General features: G+C 31.9%; 1 protein-coding gene across 1 annotated transcript; it reads right to left on the reverse strand.

Moving 5' to 3' along the window:
* Positions 1-9781: 9781 nt before the first annotated feature.
* On the reverse strand, positions 9782-10357 carry LOC132168112 (uncharacterized). Its single transcript, XM_088512665.1, has one exon. The coding sequence runs from the start codon at positions 10355-10357 to the stop codon at positions 9782-9784; it is 576 nt and encodes a 191-aa protein (XP_088368791.1).
* Between the last annotated feature and the right edge of the window lie 7337 nt (positions 10358-17694).

Below are 17694 nucleotides of genomic sequence, written 5' to 3' on the forward strand. Positions count from 1 at the left end.
ACTGTATCAACCATGGTCACTAAAAACTTGATGAATCTGGTCAATATAAATGATCCAATAGAGAATCTAATACGATTTTTTTTTTTTTTTTGGCATTTTGTTTTTAAATACTCTCTCTGTCTCTGTCTCTCTCTCTCTCTCTTCGTTTTGTTACATGCATCACCTTTCATTTTTTGCTCTCTTCTTTGTTATATCATATACTTTAAAATCAAATTTGAAATAATATGGAATTAACATATCTAGCATAGGACATACTCTATTAAAGCCAATGTATTACAATAAAAACAAATAATAATAGACGCCTTTATTTTGTTATGTTAATTTTTAGTTATTGTTGATACCATAGCCCATAGGTCATATTTTCTGAAAACAAAAGCTACTCATTTATTATAAGTTAAATATGCAAGTGTTATGAATGCGTTCATGCATTTGGTGGATAATTATTTAGTTTCATATCTTGAAATTCTACACATTCATGTCATCTTTTAGAATTCTTATAACATTCATATAATACATTGATGTAACATTTTAATTCATGTACTGTCCTTTCATATTCCTCAACCTCCCATTATGATTCTATGTCTATAAAATGGAGTATTGAGTAGTATGTAAAATACACAATAATATAGAAGAATCATACATAGTTCTTGAAGAACTAGTTTCACATATTGCAATATATTTATCATGCTTTGTTATTTTCTTTGATTTTATAACATTAAGAGGATTATTAGGAGCCTCATCAAATTTTACTCACAAAAATAACTAAAATTACATTTCTCTATTTTAACTACAAACTTTTTTAAAGCACTCTCATCAACCTCACCATTTTAACTTTTCACTTTCATTATTCCATTAAATATTTTTTTTTTCAAATATTTCTTTATTCTTTCTCTAACACTTATATTTTTGAATGTTTATATTTTCCTAACGGTTATATATATATTTTTTTTCTAACAGTCATGTTTTTTCAATTTTTTTTTTCCTAACATTTGAAAGAATTTAGTGATCATCCACCTGAAAATGAAAAAGAATTATTCAATCTTTGCCATTCATCCTTAAGAACTACCATTGAACGAGAGTTTGAAATTTTGAAGAAACATTTTTTGTGTGTTGGATGCAGAACCATTTTGGCAATTCGAAACACAAGTGGATGTAGTTTTAGCATGTTGTGTCATTCACAATCATATTATGGGTGTTGATCCTAATGAATCAATTATGAAAGAGGTTGTTCGTGATGTTGAATCTCAAAATCGAAGTGGTAGAGTCTACCAAATACGAAGGAAAGTTTAAGAAAAAAGTAGAGAATTAATAATCAAAAGGGTTGTAATATGTCATGCGATATAAGATGATTATAAAAATAGGAAAAATGATTAGATTTCGTATGGTTGATGTTATAATGTATATTTCATGAACTAGTCATATTTAAAGAATAATATGATTAAATGAAAATTGATTTTTTATGTTGATTTTTAGTTTTCATTTTAAATAAGGCCGAAACATGGTTTTTAGTTTGATTTTTTTAATTATTGTATATTAGTATTTTTATGTTATGAATAATTTTATAGGTTAATATGATTAAATGAAAATATAAAAAATATTTGTGATTTTTCGTGCGCGCGCCAAACGCCGAAAAATGTTTTCATCAGAAAACATTTTCCTGAAAAATGAATTCCTTGAAAATATTTTACAACAGAAAATATTTTACGCCGAAACAAACGAAGCCTAAGAATAATTAATCCATTAAGTCTATCTTAAGGAAAAATTTCTTATAGCTTTGATCTAGTTAGAGAATTTGGATTCCTTTTTTATGATGGAATTCCCACAATGCTACATGTGATCACCCAACGCACCAAGAATTTTGATAGCAGTATGGTCTCACTCCAAAATGCATTAAAGTGATCTCCAATTCACATTTGAATATGAGATCCTTCTCAAGATTTAAAATCAATGTCGTAAGAAGTCTTGAAATTTCATATCATTCATTTTGATAGTGTTTTAACGAATGAATACTCAGGTGGTCCGTTTAGTGCATTGAATATGCACTAACACATCAATATGAAGTTGCCACTCACTACAAAAAAATGATTTTTTATTGACATAAGTTTTCTGACGTGTCAAGTGGTCTGACACGTCAGCAAATCCTCCTGACGGGGTAATTTTGACATGTTTCAAGCGTTAAGATTGTGGGTGTCAGAAACGAAAAATTTCTGACGTGTTAGATTTAACACGTCAGAATTTCTTGATGTGTTAGAGTTAACACGTCAGAATTTTTTGACGTGTCAAAATTGGCACGTCAGAAAAATTTTCTGACAAGTCAGTAAATTTTTTAATTAAAAAAATCCAAAATTTTTTTTTTAAAAAAAAAGAAAAATTATTTTTTTTTAAAAAAAAGAAAAATTATTTTTTTTTAAAAAAAAGAAAAATTATTTTTTTTAAAAAAAAAGAAAAATTATTTTTTTAATAATTTTAAATTACTTACGTGTTAATTTTGACACTTCAGTAATTTAAAAATTATTAAAAAAATAATTTTCTTTTTTTAAAAAAATTTTTACCGGATTTTTTTTTTCAATTAAAAAATTTATTAATTTAAATTATTTTTCAATTAAAATAATATATATATAATTCTGATAAAACAAAAAAAAAAAAATCAGCATCGTCGATCTTCATTTTCACCCATGGCCAGCTCTCTCCCTCCCTGATCTGATCTTCTTTCCTCCATTGTCACTCTCTCTCTCTCTCTCTCTCTTCTTTCCTCCATTTTCAAAAACCCAAACACAAAAAATCTTCAAAAAATAAAAAACCCAAAACAAAAAATAAACCTTATGATTCTTCGATCATTTTCTCTTCAAATCAAAAATCTCTCAAATCAAATCAAAATAAACCAAATCAGAGCTTCCTCAAATCAAAAATCTCTCTTCTTCGATCTTTTCTTCTCCTTTTGTTTTTCTTCTTCTTGATCTACTTTTCTTCAAAAAAACAAAAACACAAAAAAATAAAAATAAAAATAAAACAGATTCTGACGTGCCAAATATGGCACGTTAGGATTTCTTTTATCTTTTTATTTTATTTTATTTTTTTTCATCCTTCTTCTCTCCCTTTCTTAATTAATTAATTCTTCTTCTCTCCCCCTTTTTTTTTTTTTTTTTCTCTCTATGCACACTTCTATTCTTCATTCTTCTAATTTTTTTTTTCCTTTTCTTTTTCCTCCCCCAAGTTGTTCTAACACACCGTAGTGTGCACACCCTACAAATTTTTTTTTCTTCTCTCTCTGCTCCCTTCTATCTTCTTCATTTTTATTTTTTTATTTTTAATTCTTGACGTGCTGAAATAGCACGTCAAAAATTTCTGATGTGCTAGTTTCAGCACGTCGGAACCTGTAAAAAAAAAAATTGAAATATATATATATATTTTACAGATTCTTGACGTGCTATTTTTAGCACGTCAGAAACCTGATATATTAAAAAAAAAAAATTTGAATTTAAATTTCCTGACATGTCAAATATTGACACGTCAAGAAATCCTGACATATTGAATGTAACACGTCAATAAATATTGACGTGGCACATTCAACACGTCAAAAAAAAAAATTGTTGACGTGTCAGTTTTGGCACATCAACATTTATTGACGTGGCAAAAAAAGGATACTATTTGCCACGTTAAAAAATTGCCTTTTTTTTGTAGTGACTTCACATGATCAAGATAGATCATCATAATTGATGTGTTACATTCTTCTCAAATAGTATTCTCAGTTCCATTATTGAAACGAACATTAAGTTGTACACTACAAGGTTTATGGTTTAAGATCTTCTGCGTGATAATTAATATTACAGCACATGATCAATAATAATCATAAAGTGATGATCCACCGATTCTTACTCAAGGAATTTTTGGACTTAGTTTGAGGGCCGATTTTATTGAATCATTTTGGTTGTAGTATGAATGAGGTTTTAATCAATTCATAGGGTCGTAACATGCGAATTCCTTATTAAAACATCAGTAAATAAACTTTATCAAATCAAAACATTTTGAGCTAATTAGAGTTTATGGCAATATCCCTAACACTTTATGGTACCATTCCTAAAACTACAATAGTAGAAACAAACAAGTCGTTTGTTTGGAACAATTGAGGAGTTTTTTATAAAGATTTTGTCTTACTTGTAATTGAATTCTTTTATAGTGGATGAGTTTCATGTATTCAGCTACTCCGGAGTGGTTTTATTTTTAAAGAGTTTTCCAAAATGTTTTTATTTCATTACCAAATTCGTGCATTGATTGCTTTTATTATATTTAATAATTTATTGTGAGGTGAATGACTTTTTAATTTTGCATTATTTTTTAAAACACTGATTCAACCCTATTTCAGGTGTTGTTAAGAGTCATTGGGCTTCTTTTTTTTTTCTTTTTTTTTTTGACATGTCCGCACAAGAGAGGGGAGGGGAATTCAAACTAGTGACCTCCGCTTCATTAGGCATGGTCCCAGCCGATTGAGCTACCTCTTGGAGACCATTGGGCTATTTTCTATAGGTAAACCAGAGCAACTAATAAACTCAATCAATGCATGGTATGAAATATTATTTATTAAAACTTCAATGCGAAACCGTACGGTCAAACTTTCTTAAAAATAACATAAATATAAAAGGGAATGAGGATCATAAAATAATATGACAAAAGTATTTTATTGGAGGGGTATTTTTGTCTCCTTAAAAAGTGAAAAGACAAAAATACTCATAAAAAATAACTATTTATTAACTAGATACCCTCCCATTCAAATAAACCAGAGAGGATGATATTCCCATAAAAGGTACTTATTTTGCATTAATCATGATTCCCCCTGAGCTGCATTCCCAGCCTCCTAACCCAGTTCCTCATAACCTGAAAAGAGGAGTACAACAAAAACTAGTGAGCAAAAAGTCTCAATAAGCTATATTCCAACCATGTCAAAACAATTGAGTCAAAAATTATTTTTCTTTAAAACCTTTATTTTTAAATGCTTAATTAGTTCAGCATAGAAAATAAGTTCATATAGCTCTTTACAGGATTGAACTTGTAAACATTTACAACAGTTCAATTTAGGAAATAATTCCATTAAATCCATATAAAACTGAACTTTTAAATTATTCTTTAATCTCATACTATGGCCCTTTACATATTTTTATGCCCCGTACGTATGCATGGGTTATGCAAAATCCAGAAGGACCCGACGCCACCTGTGGGCGTAGGTGTGCCATCTAGTCCAGCTGATTAACTTCTAGGTGCAGTCAATATGGCTAACTAGGTGATTCCCAACTCCAGCACCATATTGTGCCTTATCTTGTCTATTGACCCATGAATATATAAACTTCTCATTCTTGTAGATGCCCTTAATTTCTTTAAATTTTCTCTTATCTCATAATTGTAAGGCAATGTGAAAGATGGTTTTTAATTTCTTTCCAAAAAAAATTTATCTGGGGATGCTTTTCTTAATTAAAAATTTTCTTTAACTAGAAACTTGCTAAATATAGTAAACTTAAAACATTTTTTGCACAAGATATGGTTTATATAAAACATGAGAACAATAACATAATCACGTGTAATCATTTAAGAATTAATTGGAAACATATAAAACTAGTATTTTTAGAAAGTGTAGGATTTCAGTTACCTCTTTGCTAATCTATAAGAGAGCATCTGCTAACTACTTGAACCATAAATTTTGAATAACCGGTCCTGACTAATTAGCCTTTCCAGACTTTTCCCCTTTCTAAAGTCTTGTTTTCTGTTCTAAAATGTATTGCTTTTGTTTTTTTTTTTTTTTTTTTTTAAAAAAAAAAAGCCCTTTTTGGACAAAAATCACTTATGTTCTTATTTTTGCTGAAATTCTAAAAATTTTCTTTCTTGAGGAATGGTCCAGAATAGTCCAATTGGACCTTTTCTAACTAGGACTTTAATGCTAAGGCCCAAAAACACCCTAAATAAACCAAAAAAATTAAAATCCAAAATTGGACTTAATTACCACTAACATTTCTAAGCCCAAAACTTAAATTAAATGGATTAAATGCATTTTCTAAGAACATTTAAAAAAAAAAAAAATCCAAAACCTCAACAAACCATCAAATTCCTAGATAATTATGTGAAAAAAATGAAATATCTAATCCAGTTTACTTGGAATTTGTATAGTTGACATAGGATATATCTTTTAAAATTGTTCATGAAAAATTGAGCTTTGTACGATCCTGGCCTAGCTCACTTTTCCATGTTCTTAATCATATTTTTAAGGAAAACCTTTATTTGCCACCCTTGCTCTTTCATCATTTCTGTTATCATACCCTTAAATTGTAAAAAAGTGTTAGTTTAGTGTATCAATCCTTCAATTTCACCTCACTATTAGGATTTTTCGTTAAATCATGTCAAAATTTTCAAACTACTCCTAATTGTTTTTTAAAAAAATTAAATTAAATTTATTTTCAATGATTCATATGCCTAAATCCTTGATTTTTTTATTTATTTATTTTTTAAAATGAGGGGTAATTTGGAAATTGAAAAATGAGGCGCGAAATTGGAAAAAAATTTAAGGGATAACTTCACTAAAGACCCCTGAACTTCCACCCGATTTGACAAATCCTCCCAAACTTCAAAATCTCTTAATTTGGTCCCCTGAACTTTCAATTGCTCTCAATGTGGACCCATTTGTCAAATTTTAAACGTTACATGACGTTTATACCCCTGACTTTTGTATCAAATTTCAACTTTACCCTTAAATTTCAAAACGTTTTTTTAATTTTTTTTAAAAAAAACCATGGATATTTTAGTCTTTTTTTATATTTCTAATGGCCAAAATTGACAGAGGGATCCACATTGAGAGCAATTGAAAGTTCAGAAGTCTAAATTGAGAGATTTGAGACAATATTAAAAAACATGTGAAAATTCACGGGGAGTAAAATGTATTTATCCCAAATAAATAATTGATAATAAACTATCTATTGATATCCTAGAAATATATAAAAATTGAAAAGTATCATTTTAAGTTATATAAGAAGATTGATAAGCATTCTAAGAAACTTCCATATTTGCATTGTAGGCAATCAATTTGGTCACCAACAAATAGTTTTAAGGAAGGAGAGAGTAGAACGAGTAGTTAAGAAATTTTTACCAAACACAGCCTAGGGATTCTCCGTATAAATCACATCCAAGTGTTCCTTGAAATGCTCTTCATAGCATGCTAAGTAACAATGTGCAATATCACTTCGATTTGCTTTGCAGTCTCCTATGCACCAGTAACACTCGTTAGTATGTTTTAGGCCATACTTTTTGAGACATGCCCAATGACCTTCAACAATACAAAGACGTTCAAATGCATCGCTGTGGTGTGGGTTATTTTCTTCGCAATATTTAATTAAATCTGGAATGCATTTACGCATTGTTATTTTAACTTCATCAAGTTCAGATGAGTGACGATAGATGATGGGCAATGGAGAGGGAGAAAAAGAGGTAGAGGCAAGGTCATTATCAAGTTCAAATAAATGAGGAAGTGAGGCGGAAGGTGAAGAGGGACGGAAAGAAATATAGGAAAGGTCATTAGCTTGAACTTTTAAGAGAATAAGGACAAGGAACTCCAGTACTGCCATAAGTTTTCTAATACATTTGTAAGCCATAAATTTTCTTTCACGGTAGTTTGTTTATTTTATTTTTATGTATAATCAAAATGACGAATAAGGCTTAGCCCTTATATATTCTTTGAAAATAATATATTCTTAAGTAATTTAATTCAGAATTGTTTTTTTAATAATTGTGACTTTTGGAACTATGATCATTTATTAATTAAATGACCTTTGGGTTAAGTAATATCTTTTTGTTAGGATCTCAAGGTTTTGAAATGCCTTTTAGCCAAACAATTGTACTAGTGAGAACATAATTAGATTCAAATGAATAAGTGAAGAGAATTATCCCTAGTCATGATATATTACATCAAGACACTTATTCAAAAGTTTGAAAAGCATGATAAATATACATATTAGAATATTTAGAATTTAATCATTATATTATTCATTTATGAAAATATAATTTATATGAAAGTTACTCCCAAAAAGTATGTGCTTTCATTGAAAAGACGAATTTTAGAAAGAAAAAATAATAATAAATAAATAATTTTTGTAAGCTATAATGAGACTTTTTCACTAAATATATTAAATCAACTTTATCAAGGACAAAATACCATGTAACAAGACATTGCATGAAGAAATTTTATTTAAATGAAAAGTTGTTTAAATAAAATTAAATTTTGATAGGGTAAGATACATTATAAGTTAAGTGGCCATATTGTCCCATAGTTTGGGTTATGAGCTTCCAAAATAGTTTTTTATTTATTTAATAAGTAAGACAGATTACACGCTAACTATCCATATTTTCCCATGGTTGGGGATATGAGCTTCCAAAATAGTTTAGGTTTAATTAATAACTTGTATGAAAAATCAGCTAAAACTTGAAAAGTTGGTGTTTCGTATGATCAAGTGAAGAGCCTATTGAAAGGCCAAAACATTAAATGAACTAAAACATTTCAAAGGCTTTAGGGATAAATTCATTTTAGTAACTTTTGTTCTATCTTCAACAAAAGGAGCAAGAGCAACTGAGCAAGTACGACTAAAAGAAGCATGTTAAACTTATAACAAGACTAATTTTGATACTGAAGTTGATAACATAAAACCCAGTGGTAGAGCCAGACATTTTATATTGGGGGTGCCGCTAAAATTTTTTTGGCGTCCTAAAAATTTGGTAATTCACACAATATATGTATCACAAAAAAATATCTATAAAGTTTATAAATATGTGCTCAAATTGATATATTAAAAATGTAACATGTCAACACTATATCAAAAAGATAGAAATACAGAGAAAAAAAAAAAAAGTGTCTAGAACTGCACTTTACGGTCTCTTAGAAGCACAAAATCATCAAGTATCGAATCTAAATCAAAGCTCTCAACAATTTCCCTTTCATTATAGAGAACTAAACTATTTGCAAGAAAATCATCATCCATTTTGTTGCGAAGTCGTGTTTTAACAATTTTCATTGCTGAAAATACTCGTTCGATAGTTGCTGTAGACACTGGAAGAGTCAAAACAAAACGAATCAATCTATCAATAAGATAATATGTCTTTGATTTTCTGTCTTTGCCAATCCTTGGCATAATTCTGCAATGGAAGACAAATTTTGTAATGTCAGATCAATAAGCATATCAAGTTCAAAATACCTCAACTGATATCTCAAATTAATTTTCTCCTGCTCAGAAAAATCAAAGGGATAATACTTTTCCGCAAGGATACATATATTGTCAATTTTAAAGGATTTATAAGCATCTTTTGGATCCAAAGCAGAGCTAAGTGTTAAAAGTTTCATCGCCTTTTCACCTAACCTACTATCAAGCTCTTGCAATTGAAGGTCGATAGTAGTATTGAATATGTCAAAATGATCATGATGCTCCACTGTAATGTGATTCTTTTTATTATAACCTCGACCTTCAATATAACGAGCACTCGAATTTGGAATGTCAATTTTAGCTTTCTTGGAGAAAGAGACAATGTTCTCATGCAAATTATCCCAACCATCATCTCTCAACTTTTGGATAAGTTTTTTTGTAATAGAAACTAAATGAATAGCATTCAAAATGTCTTGAGATTTTTTCTGCAAAACTTGACAAAGAACATCAGTAATACCCATGATTTCCTTCATTAAATGTAAAATAAATATGAACTCGAAGGATATAAGTATTTTATAAGCAACCTTAGCATCTCCTCATTGAGAGTAAGTACCTCATTCTCTTCCAACATCTTCAAGCACTGTACAAGTAGCATCAAACATCCTTATTAGGCTACAAATAGAATTAAAATAAGAACCCCAACGAGAATCACTGGCTTGTTTCAAAGTGCCAATTTGGTTAGCCCATTTTCCAGTTTCAAGCTCACCAATAGGTCGCATATGTGGAATTTGTGTTGCATGAACAGCTTGTAGTTGATCATGACATTTACTTGAAGCACTGGCCACATTGATAACAAAGTTCAAATTTGTGAAGAACTCATGAACAAAAGACACCTCTCTAGATGCAGCAACTAATGCTAATTGTAATCGATGAGCAAAACAATGAACATAGTATGCACAAGAACAATCATTAAGAAATAATGCTTGCAATCCCGGCCATTCACCACGCATGTTACCAGCACCATTATATCCTTGTCCACGGATATTTTGAATATCGAGGCAACGATGAGAGAGAACATCAGATATTCCATTCTTTAGAGTCAATTCCGATGTATCTTTAACATGAACTAGATCAAAGAAATGTTCTTGTATAAAACCATCTTTCTCAACAAATCTCAAAACAATAGCCATGTCCTCCCTCTTAGACTCATAACGTGCCTCATCAACAATGATGCAAAATTTAGAGTCTCCACACGAATTTTATTTCGCACTTTACTTGCAATGACTTGCAAAATCTCCATTTGAATTGTATGTGAAGTATACATTGCAGATTTTTGAGCATTTTCCAAAACAACACTTACAACATTATCATTATATGATGCCAAAATCTTAATCATCTCAAGAAAATTACCTCGATTTTTTGAATCAAGAGTCTCATCATGACTTCTATAAGGACATCCTTGAAATGCAAGCCATTGAACAACATCAATAGAAGTTTTCACACGTAGTCTATTATTTTGATTTTATTTGGTACTTTGTGCATTCAATACTTTATCGACATGCCTTGATTGATTTCGTAAATCCTCATAAGATTTCATAGCATTATTATGAGGTGAACAAGAATCCTTCCCAATATGAGTCAAAAAGGCACAATTTTTTCCCTCATAAAGTTTTCTCTAATTTCTAAATCCCTTGATTGTAAATACATCCCATCCAAGACGTCCATCTCGTTTCATAGTAAAATGATAGCATGGTAGACAATATGCAGCATCCTTAGAACGAGAATACTCAAGCCAAGGAAATTGTGTGAACCAAGAGGCTTGAAAGCGACAAGGGTGATTTTCTAGTCCAGAAAGTGGATAATTTGTAAGAATAAATCGATTTGGACCATCTTTTAAATAAGCCCATCTTATTTCATCACGTCGATTGACTGGATAGTCCCACATCGGAGGACGTAATCCTGGATCTCGCTCTATAGAAGAAACATCAACTTCATTAACATTGAGTGTGGATGATTTATAATGAATCTCTTGTGTTTCCGCAATTGGAGATTCAAAAGGATGTTCTTCATCTTCAACCCTTGGAGATTTAAGATGATGCTCATTGGGATTTGAAGTTTCGGCATTAAATTCCAACGGTGTATTACTTTTCAAAATGTCGGCTTCTTTCCTTTTGAAGAATGAATCAATAGTTTTAAACTTAGACATGATTCATGAACCTAACATTTTCAAGTTAAATCGCGACCCCATAAGAGACAATCAAAGTTTATAAACATTAAACAACAAAATAAGCAATCATGCGAATATTAAAGTTTATTCAATCATTCAAATTAATATTGAAATTAAATTAATGTTTAATCAAAGTTTATATGGATATAAGCACCAAAATAAACATTAAAGTTTAAAACCGACATATTAAACAGAGGAAAAATAGAGGATGAATAAAAAATGTAACACAAAAGTTTAGGGTTTAGGAAATTACTAGGGTTGTGACTCACCTGAGAAGATAGAGAGAGTGTCTTTGATTTCGATTTCCTAAGAACCCGCCAGACCCAAAAGGCCCAAATTAACTGAATTGTAGAAAACACCAGAGTATTTGAACTTTTCTCCCAAACCTTCTTCCTGTAAAGGGTGCAAAATATAAATTAAGTCATGGTTTTCAACCGAAGCATCAAAATTTGGTGAAACAAAACAACATTTACAATTTACCTTAAGCTCCTCCAAAATCCCAGGAATTTCTCCCAAAATCTTCCATGAGTATTGGTTCTTTCCTTTTCTTGCTATACTCTAAAAAATTCAAATACAAAAAAATCAACTCCGGCAATATAACACAAAGCCTATCACGAATAGTCAAATCTTGCTTAGTAGTTAGTTCCTATGGGTTTTGACCATCGCATCCCAATATATTTTGCATAAAACAACTTTCATCTTTCTACGGTTCTACCTTTCCATTCTTTTATCCCCATTTCAAAATATCTTCCCTAGTAGTAGGAGAATCATCAATTAAAAACTTCTTCATAACCAAACTCCATAGATACATTAATACATTATACATACATTGATACATATAGGTTTACTAACTTTTATTCAATTTCCTAGGCAACCAAACAGAAGATTATTAAATGAAAACAATAAAAAAAATTACAAATAGTCATAAAAGATGAATATGTGGGAATTAATAATCAGAGAGATCAGATCAAGACCTAATTTGGCAACTACATCATCGAGTTCGATCATTTCCACACCTTCTCATGTTCTCCAATTCTGAGTTCTCCACCATACAACCTCAAGAAACTGATAAAATAAATCAAAAAATCCAAAATTGAAACCAGGTAAAAGAAAGAAACTAGAACAAAAATCTAAAACTGTAACACAAAGCTACAAAAGCAACTGAGATGTGAGAGAGACACGGAGGAGGAGTTACCTGTGAATTTGTGATAGAAAGAATAGAGAATGAAGAGACTAGAGAGCGTATGAGAGAGAGCGTCTTAGAGATTTTTTTTTTTTTTTTTTTGGGGAATGGGGGTGCGGGGCAGCGGGAGAAGGGTTGCCATGTCTTGGGTAATGGGTAGGTAAAATTATAAAAAGAATTTATTTTTTTATTTTTTTATTTTGAGGGTGCCGTGGGTACGAGAGGTAGGTCGGGAAAATTATTTTGCAGTGCCAAACTAGTTGTCGAAAAATAACAGTATTCTAAAGAAGCCATTTATAGGGCTCCAAAATATTAATTACAATTAAGTGAGCCTTAATTTGAACTAATGGGAATTTTAGGGTTTAATAAGAAATAGAATCCTAACTTATGTTTCATTTAAACGATTGAGGTAGAGAGCCAAACGTTCGTGATCCCACTAGAACATTTGAAGTTGGGCAGCTAAACGTTCACTTGAAACTCTTGATCCGAAAGTTTGATACAGTACTAAAAATAACACATCAACCCTATCTTGTGCGATTATAAACCTATAAATACCCCCCCCCCCCTTACCCCTTCACCCTATTTTGCCCCTTCTATCAATTTGTTCCTAGAGTGAAAGTGAGAGAGAGAGAGAGAGAGTGATTTGGAGAGAGAATGAGCTCTCTTGGTCCCTTGATCTTCAAATGAAGTAATTCTCCTAACATAGATTGTTCTAATGATTTTATTAGGTTTTTATCTCAATGCTTATCTTCTACTTAGGTAGTTTTTGTATCTAGGCTTAAGGTTTTTAATCTCTAGTAGGTTTTTATCTTAATACTATATTCGTAGTTTAATGTTATTGGGCGTACCATACGTTGCATGAGAATGCTATTGAGGCTTAGTACCTTAGGACATGTCGGGATGAGGTCTAGAAGGAATTTTTGTTCTAATGGGTTTATACACAGAACCGAACATTTGACACCTTCTGGACGAACGTTCGATGTCAAGGCATAACGTTCGACCTCTTCTGTCCAAACATTTGATGGCCAAACAGTAAGCCTATTTTGAACAACTTAGGAATTATGGATTGTTTTAGCTCAAACGTGCATGTTTACAACTCACATGAAATATAGTTTAGATTACTGTGAACTCTATTTTATGAAAATGAGTGATAAATAAACAAATGATGAAAATGACAAATCGTAAATGCATGCAATTGGATCGGGTGTTTGACCATCTCATCTGAAAACCAATTGGTGTCTAGTGAGGAAAGCCAAAGTCTTTTATAGCATTCGAAATCGCACCATACAATGCATGTTCTAAGAGCTGTCCATGTAAGTAGAGCAACACTGTTGCACCTCAACAATCCCTCCCTCAACATGACGCTCACACAACTCAAACCCATGACTCTGGCTCTAATACCATTTGTTTGATCGAGCCTTTGACAATCTCATCTAAAAGCCTTTTATGGCATTCAAAATTGCAACACACAAGGCATGTTCTAAGATTTGTCTATGTAAGCAAAGTAGCACTATTGCACCTTAACATATTCATATAAAAGACAATGAATAACGAATTGAATTGTAAGACATGATATACTGATATGTGCAGGATAACGGCCATAGGGTTATTATTATAAGGGTTGGCCCTATGGTCGAAGAGGTTTACTTTTATTTTTTGACCTTGGATCCAATGGTTATTTTGTAATGAACACACCATGTACGAATGTGGTCACTAATACGACTTTGCTAGGAGTGTAGGCCACCAGAGGTTAGATTTGATTGAGCTGCTAGCATATGACGATATGTGGTAGTATCCAGAGCACTGATATTGTACTATATGTCCCTTGGGACAACGCCAACCCTACTGAGAAGGGGTTAAATCTCGAGTAGAATATATTGTTTAACATATAACATGCTCGCTTAATATATCACACACACACACACACTATATATATATATATATGACATTTTTTTTTTTTGACATGTCCACACAAAAGAAGGGGAATGGGGGATTTAAACTAGTGACCTCCGCTTTATGAGGTGTGGTACACACTCAATTGAGCTACCACTTGGGGACCCATAACATTCTTTTATTGAACAAAAGACTTCATTTACATTACTGCTTGTGATTTATAAATCTTTTGCTTAAATAACTTATTTCACTACATGATAACCTATATACACTTGTATCTTTTCCACCTATGTGTATTATTTTATAGATGGACTACCTTTAGATGTCAATTTCGAGATGGACCTCAGGACAAATATGACCATTTGGCGTTATGATATCTATTCGATTAACGCTTGAGGACTCATTACAGGATTTCGAAAACTGCTCATGGTAATTATTATTTTTGGGTGATGTTGTAGGTTTGAGATATGTGTATGTATTAAGGTTTAATTTAGATATTTTGTAATGATGATATGTATAGTATAATTTCAGTTAATGTGATGATTCTTAGTAGATGTTTTGTTGTAACGATTAATGTTGATACAATAATATAAATCATATGTTTCCACTGCATAGTATTCTCTTTTTTAAGAGTAAAGATTAGAGTTCTTGGGACTTCATGAGGAAGACTAAGGCAGATATGAGTGTGAAGGGACCCTAAAGAGTCAAGACACGATTGCAATGTCCGAACATGACATCCATGTTCGGACACAGGGAGTAATTCCGAGTTTCTGGAATTGGTGTTCGGCCAGGGCCTCTAGCCATCCGGACAGGGTTACAATCTTAAGTTTTTGGAATTGGTGTACGGATAGGGCCTCTAGCCGTCTGGATAGGGTTGTGATCTTAGAGTTTCTGGAATTGTCGTCCAGACACCTCTATGTTATTTTATGCACGTTTTGTTTACGTGTCTGGACAGGGGGTATGTCCCGTCCGGACACCCTTCATAAATTTACAAATACGATCTTAATTCATATTTTCTTTAAGGGTTTGTTAGCCACTCCGTGATCTTAGTAGCCTAAGATTGTGGGATAAGTGATATGACTTCCGTTTGATATTAGATGAGGATGCCCGAGTAGTCCTCAGTCAAACGTGTACAGCTTAGGTGCTGATAGCTATCATGCATCTTGATCAATGTAGATAACCTTTTGAATTTGAATGATGGCCTATCCCATTTGTATAGGGATAGTTGATATATTATTGATAGCGGGTCTACATTTTAGATGATCTTATCAAATGTGGGATAAGATCACCTAATTTAATAGAATATAGATATATCTTTATTGTAGAATGACCGACGACTTGCCCTTCGGTTATTGACTATTTCGGCCCATGAGTTGAGTCTCGGACTAGGCGTCCGAGACCTCATCGAGCTAAGCCGTCCGAGGCCTTGTCAGGCCTGTGGACTTGCGGAAACCGGGTTCAGGATCTGTTGGACCTTATGAAACTGATCCATGACCCAACATAAATAAATAACATAATGATTGAATTCTAAATATTCTAAGATACATATTTATCAGGCTTTTCAAGAGGTGAATCGTTTTTGGCCCGAGTAGAAGATAGATTCAACACCTTCAATGCTTACTCCACTTGAGAAATTCAGTCACTTTTTATACATAAAAAGGAACCCCAAAAAGAAAAAAGAAAAGGTTAATTCAAACATGTATAGCTATCAGAATTTTATGTCTAATTAATAAATAGATTAAAAATAAATTCAAAACAGCCCTGAAACCTCAATTAGCCTTGGATTTCAAGAAACACACTTGCGACCAAGATAGAAGCTAAGAAATACCTAAAACTCGATTCAAGAATCACCTAAAACCCCAATTAAAGAAACACCAAAAACCCAATTCAAGAAAACATCAACTATAATTTGTGATCAAGATGGAGAAGCCAAGAAACATACCCACCCCAAAATCATCAGAATAGAAAGAAAGAGAAGAATTAAAGAAAAAGAAAAGAATGGGTTTTTCTTACTATTGAGGATGGTATGGATACGATCCTCCAAGAGAGCTTGACACTGTTAGAATATACGGAAAATATATAATATATTTTCTGTATATTCCATAGTATGTTAATATCAAATATTCTCTATTTATGGGTTGATTGTAATCAAATATTGGGATTGTAATCAAATCAAGGAAATTTGATTACTATATTTGTATTTAGATATTACTCTATAAATAGGGACCTTTGTATTATAAACAAATAAAGTTAATAAGCACAATGTAGCCTTTAAAGGTATTCCTAGTGGTGAACGGGGGTAAAACCAGAGAGCTTCATTCGCTAACCATTCGTAGGACCGTCCGAATGGATGAAGTACATAGTGAAACCCAAGAGCTTCATTCACTGCGCTTTCGCAAGTCCGACCGAACGGTTGAAGCTATCTCCAAACGAAAGTCAATTCCATCCAAACGAAAGTATGTTGTTCCCGCATTAAGGTTTTCCAACTTTAGCTTGGACTTCTATAAAACCCTAGTTTCGTTTGAATGAGACCGTCAGTCGTATGAACACTATTGCGAATTTTCCATAATAAGGTTTTCTGCTTCAGTAAGGAAACCTAATTCTCAGTTGCATATATATATGACTCTATAGAGCACAATTTTTCTAAGCAACTAAGGGGGCAAATTATATATTGTGCTAAGAGAAGATGCATTCAGAGCTTCAAAGTTATTTTCTCTTTATAGCTGTGTTTGAGAAGCTGTTTATTCATCAACGATGAGAAGTTTATCGGAAGATCCAATAAAGGAGAATCACTTCAAGAAGATTGTTGAGGTATGAGACAAACTGAAAGCTTATTGATCTTACAGAGTATGATTTACAAAGGATTGTAAATGTTATTGTGTCTATAATATAGATTTAGTTGGGCTACCCCAAAAAAAGCTTTACTTTTAGAGAGTTTTCTAAAAAGTTTCATCTTCATCACAAATGTGTCTGATTGATTTACTGCTTTCTATTATATTTAGTGAATGTTTGCATGCTTCATATTTTTAATTCCGCATATTACTTGAACCCACCTTTCTAGGTGGACCGTGCCTACAACGCGCTGGAGCTCAAGCTCAGTCTAGACAACTAGACAAGAACATTAAGGGAATCTTCGAGCATCATCATCAAGCTCGTCGCGCTAGAGCTCAAGCTCAGTCTAGAAAAGAACATTAAGGGAATCTTCGAGCATTGTCATCTTCGAT

Source organism: Corylus avellana, chromosome 2 (genome assembly GCF_965113065.1).
Source record: "Corylus avellana chromosome 2, dhCorAvel1.hap1.2, whole genome shotgun sequence".
Lineage (NCBI taxonomy): Eukaryota > Viridiplantae > Streptophyta > Magnoliopsida > Fagales > Betulaceae > Corylus > Corylus avellana.